Genomic DNA, 12,141 nt, shown 5'->3' on the forward strand with positions numbered 1-12,141 from the left:
GTTTATCATCAGGTAAATCTAATAGGTTTTGTAGATATTAATATTATTATGGAGAATTGAGAGAATGGGTGTATTAGTGAGATTCACTGGGTCCCAGCACATTCGGGTTTGGAAGGGAATAAAATGGAAGACCAATTAGCCAGTAGAGCTTTGAAACAAGATATAATTGGTATTAATTTCCCACTGGGTAGAGGTGAGGCCAAATGTAAAATCAGAGCCATTTTGACAGATGTGTGGCAGAAGAGATGGAACTCTGAGCCCAAGGGCTGTCATTTATATGCTGAGTTAGAAAGGGGGATTAGAAAGGGGGATTTAGAAATGTTGTAAACCGTGATTGACCACACACTAAAGCACAGTAGGTGGCAGCATGCACCTTTAATGTTGGGTTGCGGACCGCCATTCTGTAATAGAAGAGGAAGAAGCTCAACTCAGAGTTGAGGCTCGCGCAGGCTATACTCTATAATACCATTTTGTATCTCATGTTATTTAACAGTCTGCTATCAAGTTTGTTTAGGTAAATATACACTGCTAGCTAGCTAGTAAACACTGTCAAAGATGCGACCGTTTTTTCTGTTGGGGTTTCTGTTGTCGAACGTCACTGCGACGGCGGCGATTGAGCCTATCAGTACCAGCATAGCGGTTGGTATGGCTGCGGCTCTCACCGGCTTCCTCGCAACCTACCAGAACGTGTTTTACTATTTTCACGAATGTTGTAGACCAGAGTGGATCTCCTTTAACAGAACAGGTACGTTGAACATTTAGTACCGGCGTGTTAACATTTATTTTGGGGGGCCTTTCCAATTAATGGCGTTGCAACTAGGTTTTTTGAACATACCCTCATTTGTAGTAAGTAAAGGTATTATGGTCCTAACTTGGCTACTTGCATTTCTTTGGCTCACTCAGAACACCTCTGTCCCTTAACATTGTAGGCTTTCTGAATATAATTTGCAGTTTTAACTTTAAAATTCTGAAATGCTGAATGACATCCATGTGGAAAACCATGGGAACGTAGCCGATGTTGAATGCGATCCCTTTTGTGGCTGTGGTAACGAGTGACAACCAGCAAAGTCAAAATGGGCTATATTGTAAAAATGTATGAACATAAAACGTAGGGTTGTGTTTAATATCCGATTGTAAGAACATAAATTGTATAAATATGCGGGGTTTAGTCATTTATTATGCTGCGTTCATTTGCTAGTCGGAACTAGGAAACTCGGAAATGCCCGATTTGTTGTTTTGTTGAACACTGCTCGTGAAAACGAATAGCAGTTAGTAAATCGGAAATATCCGAGTTTCATAGTTGCGACTAGTATTCCTGGTGACGACCATTTTGTTTCTGATGTGTTGGTGTCGCATAATGATTACGTAGGAGGAAATGGCTGACTTGGACTCAACGTCTTTTCGTTCCTAAATTATAAACTTGGTCGCTAAACGTTTATTTGAAGTTAAAATGAAAGCAACATACAAAGCCTATTTCGTATATTATGTATTGATATCGAGTGTTTTTGTCAATGCGTTCGAACCAATCTCAACCACATTTGTGGTCGGTTTGGGAGTTGCAGCAGTGGGGCGGAAAATTTACAATTATGTATATGAAAGTTGCGATTCAAAATGGATTGCTTTTAATTCAACAGGTATGTGTACAGCTAAATATTAAATGGTTGGTGTGTTAACGCTGTTTACTTAGGCCATTTGATCATGTAGACACAGTCAGTCCTTTTGCGTTTTAATCTTGCAATTGCTTATCTATCTCCACCAGTATACCGTTGGCCTACTTTAGAAAACGAGGGTTGACTTAAGGGTCGTTACATATTGGGTGGATGAAGTGCGGGTGGCTTGAGAAAACGATACCTTAAATCCATGAATGTAGCAGTCTTGTGCTGTTTATATTTACAGGCTACATAGAAGTTTGTCATTTATTTGAGGCCATTTGGCGTTGGTGCATAAACAGCGTTAAGGCCTAATTGTACCCGCGCCAAATTGCCTACATCCTAATCGCCAAATGGGAACGGGCAAAAAAATGGATCAACGTAGCCAATAAGAACTAGTAGGCTAGGCAGTAATCAGATTATGCAATAGTCATGTAAACACCTTACTCTGCTTTTCTTAATAGTCGTAAAATCGAAATAAACACCTAGTTTTCTGAGCAATCTTTAGAATTATAAGGACATCTAAACGCCTTAACTGGCGTTCCAAATGTGTTTGATCTGCGCATGTATCCGCACCGTTAGCACAAGCCTACCAGTTTGGCACGAGTGAAGTGAGTAATTGTATATATATGTTTTCCTTTATTTAACTAGGCAAGTCAGTTAAGAACTAATTCTTATTTACAATGACGGCCAATCCCGGACAACGCTGGGCCAATTGTGCGCCGCCCTTATGGGACTCCCGATCGCGGCAGGCTTGTGTAACAGCCTGGCCAGTTATCTATATGCCTTTTAGAAGTAGTTCACATCAGGGGCGCAGAAGTGAGGGGGACATAACCTGGCAGGGGGACCTCCCTCATTTTTTGGGGGGCATCTAAAGGTAATTCTACTATGGCTGTCCCTGACCAAGAGTTGTATTTTTTCCCCCCGACCAATCGATTAATCAACATTTCTACAACTTTTTTCATGATCAACTATATTTTCTGAACTAGTCAGATGCTTTAAGCACGCCATTTGATTAAAAAAAAACACACAAATGACTCAAAGGGAGCCGGAGATCAATGTGCCAGTTTCTTACCATTTCTACCAATTTGCGTGCCAGTTGTGATTTCTAATGCACATTTTTGTGGAACAGTTGCATGTATAATAGTCTTTGTCTGAATCATTGTCTGTGGTTAATCTACATTCGATCTAATAAAAATTATACAAATCTAAAAGTTACTTTTATTGCCATTTGCCAACTATGTAATAATAACCTACATAAAGCCAACAACATTTCAGCCTTGCAGGTAGAAAATAAAAATAAATATCATATAAATTACATTGGCTAGGCATGGCCTGTCTGCAAGGATCTTGAAACATTGAATCAACTATCAACTGGGTCGCTCCAAAACTCCTGCTAGCAAATTTGAGACATTGTATAAAATATTCTGGGCCCTCAGTTTCCAGTGCCAGTGATCTCGGGACAGACACAGCTGTAGGCTTCTTGTGCAAGGGATAAGAAGTAATCAGGTGTTTTATAACGATTCCACCGGATCAGAGCATTCCATTTTTTGTTTTGGTTATCGAAAGGGAGAGAGCTGGAAATATTGTAAAAATTCTTTGAGGGCCTATTGTCATTCAAAATTGATATTCAAACTTCTTTGTTTACTTGCTGTTTTAAGGTGAAGAAAAATTACTTTGAGAAGCTCCACAGCTCATTAGTGGGGTTAAGACAATCTGAGATACTATCAGATATCCCCAAATGGGCGCGTTACAAACAGACGGACCCGTTACAAAAGACGATTAATAAATTGACAAAATTGATTTCTGATTTTTCTGTATTTATCATGTACCCCAATTTCAGATGTCCATGTAAACAGGATTATTAGGGAAATCCTTCTTGCAAATCATGTAAACTTTTCAATCAAACTATTATATTAATCTAACTATCCACAATAATCACATTATTGTATGTATGTGTATGTACAATTGTCTGAGTTTAATTCAATAAGAGAAAAGTTGTTAAATAACAAGGGAGGGTCTGAAAAGTAGTGTTTGCTAAAGATTTGAATTGGTAAAAGAGGATGATAGATTGCTATTTTATGTGTTATGATTGTGAGGCACTATACACATTTGACAGTCACAAGACAGGGACTTCAAATAGGCCTATGCACGTCAAGGGAACTGTAGTCTAGGCTACTGTTCATATGGGTAGAATGGAAACTGAAATATGGACACTTAAATGTGTAACCTCTCACATAGCCTTAAAAGTAACTCCTGCAGAATTTAAGCATTTATTGCAGTAAAATGATACACCAAATGTAGGCACAATTTTGACTCGGGAACAGGAGTGGAAAAATATGATTTCTTTCATTCAGCATCTTGAGAGAATGCGTTAGCACCTTCACAGACGGTATCTATATTTATCAGCATCAGAAAGCTAAAAGTATTTCAACCACATAAAAGATGCATCCAAGCCAAACTGAAATCTTATCAGAAACATATTGGGTCATTTTCACAGCTTTCTATTTCCTGAAATTTTAGACATAGTCTTCCACGTTTAATTTTTTTGTTATTGCATTTTCTTCCCGATCCCTAAACATATTTGCTCCAAGAAAGAAGCAGAGATGACCGAGAACTTTACTGCTGTCAACTAAATTAATGCATTAATTCTGTCGATTTATGACCTCACTGGTGAGCAAGGGTTTGTTTAGTCTTTCAGGGCAACATATAATGACAGAAGAGAAGAAGCTGCAAGTATCTAATTATAGGCCCAGAAGTTGACTAACAAATCACCTACCAAAATGTTGGAAATCATAAGCAGAAACAGCCTATCTAAATCAGGCAAAAACATATCCTTCAACCCCTGACAAAAACCGTTCCACCATCTGACTAGCCTATTTTCTATATTACCAGGTTAGGGTCAAGTGCGGGCCTCAGATTTTCAATTTCACATATAGTCGGGTGGTGGTGGAAGGGTAATTTGCAATTGCGGGTGGGTGCGAGTGGACAAGCAGCTGACCCTTGCACCACTAGCCTACTTAGCAGTTGTGTCCTACATGCGTAACTAATCACGTTAAGATAACCACCTATGATTAGTATAGAAATAATGGTGGCGTATTCGTAGCACATCCCATTCATTGACACTTGATAATCAACTCCTGCCCTGTCATCAGGTTTGGAAGTGGCCCTAGATCGGAAGCTGTTTGGTCAACATGTTGCCTCCAGAGTCATCCAGAAAGCTGTAACGGGATTCATGAACAATAAAAATCCTAAAAAGCCCCTGGTGCTCTCTCTACATGGCTGGACTGGCACAGGGAAGAACTTCGTCAGCCAGTTGATAGCTGAAAACCTCTACAAGGAGGGCATGGCCAGCAGTTTCATCCATCAGTTTGTTTCTACAGCTCACTTCCCTCATCTGAGTCAGATTGAGAACTATAAGGTAAAGCAAGTATTTTGTTATATTGAAATGTAATCCCCAGTAACCGTGGCAGGGAAATTCTCAATGGAGAATTAGGCTGTAAAAAAAAAAAAAAAAAACACTCTTATGCATATTCTATATCAGTGGTATTCAAATCTTACCCTACGAGGTCTGGAATACTACTGTTTTTCTGTTCTACCTGATAATGAATTGCACCCACCTGGTGTCCCAGGTCTAAATCGGTGCCTGGTTAGATGGGAAGAATGAAGGAGGGTTCTTAGATGGGAAGAATGAAGGAGGGTTCTATATGATACAGGATGTACAGTATTCAAAAGTTTGGCTACCTACTCATTCAAGGGTTTACTTTATTTTTTACTATTTTCTACGTTGTAAAATAATAGTGAAGACATAACTATGAAATAACACATGGAATCATGTAGTAACCAAGAAAGTGTTAAGAAAATCCAAATATATTTTAGGTTCTTCAAAGTAGCCACCATTTTCATTTGACAGCTTTGCACACTTGGCATTCTCTCAACCAGCTTCACCTGAAATGATTTTCCAATAGTCTTGAAGGAGTTCCCACAAATCCTGAGCACTTGTTAGCTGTTTTTTCTTCACTCTGCGGTCCAACTCATCCCAAACCATCTCATTTGGGTTGAGGTCGGATTATTGTGGAGGCCAGGTCATCTAATGCATAATTTCATCACTCTCCTTGGTCAAATAGCCCTCACTGACAGTGTCACCAGAAAAGCACCACCACACCACCACCTCCATGCTTCACGGTGGGATACGCACATGCGGAGATCATCCGTTCACCTACTGTCTCACACAAAGACACGGCGGTTGGACTCAGCAGAGCAAAGGACAGATTTCCACCGGCCTAATGTCTATTGCTCGTGTTTCTTGGACCAAGCAAGTCTCTTCTTATTATTGGTGTTCTTTAGTAGTGGTTTCTTTGCAGCAAATCGACCATGAAGGCCTGATTCACGCAGTCTCCTCTGAACATTTATTTGGGCTGCAATTTCTGAGGCTGTTAACTATAATGAAATTATCCTCTGCAGCAGAGGTAACTCTGGGTTTTCCTGTCCTGTGGCAGTCTTAATGAAAGCCAGTTTCATCATAGCGCTTGATGGTTTTTGCAACCGCACTTGAAGAAACTTTCAAAGTTCTTGACGTTTTCCGGATTTACTGACCTTCATGTCTTAAAGTAATGATGGACTGTTTCTCTTTTCTTATTTCACCTGTTCTTGCCATAATATGGACTTAGCCCAATTTGGTAAAATACCATCTTCTGTATGCCACCCCTACCATGTCACAACACAACTGATTGGATCAAACATATTAAGAAGGAAAGACTTGTAACTAAGACTACTTGTAACAAGGCACACCTGTTAATTGAAATGCATTCCAAGTGACTGCTGGGGCGGCAGGGTAGCCTAGTGGTTAGAGCTAGTAACCGAAAGGTTGCAAGTTCAAATCCCCGAGCTGACAAGGTACAAATCTGTTGTTCTGCCCCTGAACAAGGCAGTTAACCCACTGTTCCTAGGCCGTCATTGAAAATAAGAATTTGTTCTTAACTGACTTGCCTAGTTAAATAAAGGTAAAATAAAAATAAATTAAAAAAGGCTGGTTGTGAGAATTCCAAGAGTGTGCAAAGCTGTCATCAAGGCTACTTTGAAGAATCTCAAATATATTTAGACACTTTTTTTGGTTACTGCATGATTCCATATGTGTTCATTCATAGTTTTGATATCTTCACTAGTATTCTACAATGTAGGAAATAGTAAAAATAAAGAAGAGCCTTGAATGAGTAGGTGTGAACAAACTTTTGACTGGTACTGCATATCTGCGTTTAAAAAAATATATATCTTACAGCATATCCGCAAAATATATCTTCACTGCTGTAGATAAGTCTGTGTTTTTACTGCTGTGACCATCCCTCAGTCCCAGCTGCAGCAGTGGGTCAAAGGCAACGTCACCAACTGCCCACGTTCCATGTTCATCTTTGACGAGATGGACAAGATGCACCCTGGCCTGATCGACTGTATAAAGCCCTACTTGGATTACTACGAAAATCTGGACGGGGTCTCCTACCGGCAAGCCATCTTCATCTTCCTCAGGTAGGGCAGACAGAATAGCAGTGTGTGATTTTTAAGAATTCATGTAGTGTTTTTGGATACTTTTGTATTTTTTTAAACTGGATTTACAGTCCAAATATATTAGACATCCATGATCCTATCTTTCACTCAACTTAACAACTCGTTGTAGCAACCATGCTTTTACTTACCTAAGCGTCAGCTGTGAATCAGATACGGCTCCCAAAACTAAAGTTCAGTTACTTCAGCTTTTTCTATTTAGCAAATAAAATCACCACACATGAACCTAATGCATTTATAAACTACCCCATGTCTGGACCAGTGAGGAAGAAAAAGATCGTTGGACCCAGCTTAAAGTGGCAATATGCAACTTTTATGGGCGACCTGACCAAATTCACATAGAAATGTGAGTTATAGACCTATAATTCTACTTGAAAGCATGTCTAAGAAGCGGTAGATCTGTTAAGTGATTACTTTCTATGCTTCCAATTCACAAGTTTTGTTTTTGTTTCTTACTTTCAGTTTTGTACACCAGCTTCGAACAGCTGAAACGACAATATTATTAGTTGTAGAAAATATATTTCACAGTGGTTTAGATGGTACAATGATTGTGACAATATAAGCTAGTATAGTGTAAACCAACTGAAATTAGGCAAACTATTAGTTTTAGCAACCAGGAAATGGTAACTTTAATATCTACTAGTTTGTTTTGCTCATCTCCATAGCAACGCTGGAGGAGAGCACATCACGCAGGTGGCCCTGGACTTCTGGAAAGAAGGTCGAGACCGAGAGGAGATACAATTGCAACACTTAGAACCAGCTCTCTCCCTGTCCGTGTTCAACAACAAGAAGAGTAAGCCACCTCTTTGCTGTCCTTCTTTAGGGCTGAAGCCTAACTTATGCACTTTGGTAACTCTATTCATACTGTTCTTTTACATTGAAAGCAGAGACACAGAGCTACAAAATTGTATATCATACACTGCATTTGAGGAACAATGGGAAAGTAACTATGCTTTGAAATTTGATAAACTTGTAACCTCACTTTTGAGAAAATGGCCTTGGAATGTTTTGGTACATACTGGAGAGTTCTTTGTCTACAACCATTCAGCATTGTTTACACCCTCTTAAGCTTTAGCTTCACCAATCTCTTTAAGGTTTGATCTGAGCATTCAGTCCTAACAGTGGTCAAACATCCAAGCTAACTGGCTAACAGTTGTGGCAGTGACATTTTATTAAAATGGGCACTTGCATAGTGGAGTATTTTGTTTGGACATGTAGCTAGCTAGCTAAACAATTAACTATAATCCCAACTCATGACGTTACTACCCTGAATGAATCTGCAGGCAGCTAACCAACCAGGTTCAATGTTAGCTATCTAACATTGGGCAATAACTAACCAAGCAAATGGCTCTGAAATACAAAATAATGAGATCATACATGTTAGCTAGCGAGCCAGCCAGCTAGCTAACAGTACACTTTAACTTGAAATGAAAACGACTTTGTCAAAATTAGAAACGTGCAATGTCTGAATATGTAGCTAGCTGGTCTATCTTACCTTTATACATCATGGTTGGACACTTCTCCCTGTCACGGATGCCATGGTTGCCCTTAGTTCGAAGATGTAATCCGGAGACCGGTGTTTTCTGCATCTCCTTAGCTATCATAATCTAATGATTTCAAAACTCTGTCCTCCAGAGTGGAGAGCAACACAATCATGGCTAGCGGGAAGGTTGCTGCTTTTTCTGTGGCTAAACCAACTAGACTCGTAATTTAACAATTGTATTCATATTTACAGATGGCATAACATTTTTATTAAGGCACATGAAAGTTCACATGTTCCAGAAGGCATTTCTGCCAAAAAATAAATAAATAAATATATTACTTTCAAATGGCTCTCATGTGAAGTAGTGACCCGCGACATACGCCTAGTTTCCTGAAACAGATCACATGTTTCTCTAAGGTCAGGATTTTCTACTTTGTTACTACAGCTGGGGTTTGAAGACTGGGGATGTTATTGGTGACTTTTCCTACCTTCAATACAAAGATGACCTGTGATGTCTATATTCTGTCCATCTGCCTTTCTTGCCCCTGCCCATTTTGACTTTCCTTGCCCCCTAGGCACTTGTGTACATCTGAGAGGATTGGGTAAGCAATTGGTGGTAGCTTCTTCTTGCCCATCTTATGACTGTGTCCCCCCCCTTCCCTCCCTTTCCCTGTGTAGGTGGGTTGTGGCACACCAGTCTCATAGACAAGAACCTAGTTGACTTCTTTGTCCCCTTCCTGCCTCTGGAGTACAGACACGTGCTGCTGTGTGGCATGGCAGAGATGTCCGCCAAGGGCCTGAAGCCTGACCAGGACGTGGTTGACCAGATGGCCAGAGACTTGGTCTATTTCCCCAAGAGTGAGAAGATCTTCTCCGGCAAGGGCTGCAAGACCATCGGTGGCAAGCTAGATTACTACACGTAGTGCGTGTTTGAGATCGCCTACGTTGCTGCCGGCGGCTGCGGACTGACTGATCTAATCATAATGAGTAGTAATTAGGATGGTTTGTAGGTCTGATCAGTTTGTCTGCAGTTGTTGACCGCAATGTAGACGATCTCAGAGGGAACAGCTACTTCGTCTGTCTACCATCTACTCTACTGTGTGCACTTTCTTAATGAGAACATCTCCGCCAGTCGGAGTGAGGAAGTCAGTGACTGAACTCAGAGGATGATGACCTGCCCATCAGGTCTCCCAACTTCAACACAACCATGTGGAGGACATAATTGGTCTCTTTCTGATGTCATTTCTCCCTGAAGATGGACTACTGAGAGAGAGGAGGGCAAATTTTAAAAGGAGAGAGAAAAAACACTGAGGGGAAACGCAATTTTTAACCAATCAAGGTGCTTGATCCTGACATATTCTGTGAATGAATATCTCCAAATAATGATTTCCTTTTTCATGGAATTCTGCTGCACATGAACTATGGCAAGTGAAAATGAGTTGTGTATTAGAAACAAATGTGGTTTTAAAGTTACAATCTCTAAATCCATTTTTTCAGCCAAATGGCAGCCCTGACACATGGTTTGTTTTCAATCTGAGGGGTGCTGGGGCCGGACAAATGTCACCACTCTCCAAACGACAGATGGATTCAAGGACTCGCAGTCTGAGATCAATGTGATGATTATATTCTTCAAGAAACAATGGGTACATATTGTTACTCAAAATAAGAATTGGACGGCTGTAACTATTTCCGCTTGCCCCTTTAATTGTCATTGAAAATGTAGCAACTAAAACATTGTGTATTTGTGGTTCACTGGATACCCATTAATTGTTTATTTTATTTCTGTTGTTAGTACCCAGTTTACCAATACCTAAACATAGAACAATCTGCCTTAAAACTTGCAGAAATTTTGCCTACTCATTCACCAGAAGCATTGTGTACATTTCAAAATCTGCTGTAAGTTTATCTTTGTGGGTATACAAGTATTTCGTTCAGTTCACCAATTTTATGACACATTTTTCAAGGTTGATCCAGATTTGTCCTAAATCATTTAATTGAGTAGTCCAACATTCCATCTTGATTAAATGTCTGCAATGAAGTAAATCCAATTGTAATTTGTTTTAATTTAACTTAACCACAATGAAACAATTGTAGATTTATGTATAACTGTATACCATGCCTTAGTTGGCATACTGTTTGTTCCCTGTCTAAACGATGCACAAAATAATTACAGGAAAGAATGTTCACAATTTTTCATTAAAATGTTTTTACATGGGAAAAATAGGTTTCGTTTGAGTAAATTAAATATCAAACTGTTTTGAAGGTAATGTAAGAACTACTACGTTTAAGTCAGGACATCAAAGGAGGCATATTTGTACATTTTACACTCAAAGCATTCTAGCTTGCTCATTTAAGCCTTTTTGGGTGTTATATTCATGCTAGACCATAATTTAGCTGTGATTTTAGTCAATAGACAGGTTGTAGGCTTATCTGATCTTGTCCAGAAGTGAAATATCTTTAATCTCTTCTCACCTCTCCGGATCCTGGCCTGCTGGGAGGTCAGCTCCACACTCTTTACCCCTTCTCTCTTCTGCCTCCTGGTGGTATTGAACAGATTGAGGGCCTTCATGACGTTGGTCATCACAAACAGCAGTAGCACTACGACCAGTCTGATGGTGAAAGCTGTCAAGGTTGGTGCAATAGAAACACAAAATGGGGGGATTGATCATCAGCAAATGTGATCTAGGATCAGTTTAGCTTTTTTGACCATGTTGAATAAGATTACATGGACAGTGGGGATCTAATCTTAGATTAGCAGTCTCCTACTTTTAGACACTAAGAAAACAGCCCCAAATCTAAGCATCTGTGGAAATCTGTCAATATTGACAAAGTCAAAAAGTTAGTTCCATGTTCAGTTTACCTGTGACAATGAGGGAGTGGAACTCAGAAGTTATGACAGAAAAATTAATTTTTATGAACACGGGTGTAGTTCCTTTGGTGGAAGTAATCTGTAGCAGGGAAGAGGAAGGCAGCAGAGTGATTGACAGCTGGCTGAGTCTAGGGTCTTGTGGAGCCAGTGAAAGTGAGAAGGAAGGAGCCTCCTGGGTACTGTGGTGAAGTAGAGCAGGTGAAGCTGTCGCCCCATAACACCTCTGTCTCCTGGAGACCCCTCCCATTGGGGCAGTCAGAGATATTAGGCTGGAGAAGGAGATCTGAGCAGATCACCTCAACAGGATGGTATTTAACCAAAATCAATTCAAATAAACTATCCTTTCTATTGAAAAAATACATTGAGCGATCACATTTAAAAGGTATCATCAGTATCTCTTCTGGAACAGAGTGGTTTAGCATTGAAACAGGAAAGCCACAGCCCAGTTGTCTACATACTACTTCTGCAACACCCATTTCTTGAAAGAAGCCTCTAGCCTTTAGCTCAGAGCGGATGTATTGCCTGTAATGCATGATTTATGGTTGGGATATGTACAGTGCATTTGGAAAGTATTCAGACCC

General features: G+C 39.9%; 1 protein-coding gene across 4 annotated transcripts; it reads left to right on the top strand.

The window, feature by feature from the left end:
• The first annotated feature begins 340 nt into the window (after window positions 1-340).
• LOC110509584 (torsin-1A) lies at window positions 341-10,912 on the top strand. 4 transcript variants are annotated; one of them, XM_021590559.3, is made up of 5 exons: window positions 341-745; window positions 4,805-5,070; window positions 6,997-7,172; window positions 7,874-8,001; window positions 9,370-10,912. In XM_021590559.3, the coding sequence occupies exons 1-5, from the start codon at window positions 556-558 to the stop codon at window positions 9,612-9,614; spliced, it is 1,005 nt and encodes a 334-aa protein (XP_021446234.2). In that variant the 5' UTR covers window positions 341-555; the 3' UTR covers window positions 9,615-10,912. The 4 variants fall into 4 exon arrangements, 2 of the variants coding, with proteins under 2 accessions (XP_021446234.2, XP_021446235.1); XR_005040395.2 differs by having other exon boundaries at window positions 399-745; window positions 7,852-8,001; XM_021590560.3 differs by lacking the exon at window positions 341-745 and adding an exon at window positions 1,297-1,634.
• Window positions 10,913-12,141: the final 1,229 nt, after the last annotated feature.

Source organism: Oncorhynchus mykiss, chromosome 29, assembly GCF_057628025.1.
Source record: "Oncorhynchus mykiss isolate SJ-2025 chromosome 29, ASM5762802v1, whole genome shotgun sequence".
NCBI lineage: Eukaryota > Metazoa > Chordata > Actinopteri > Salmoniformes > Salmonidae > Oncorhynchus > Oncorhynchus mykiss.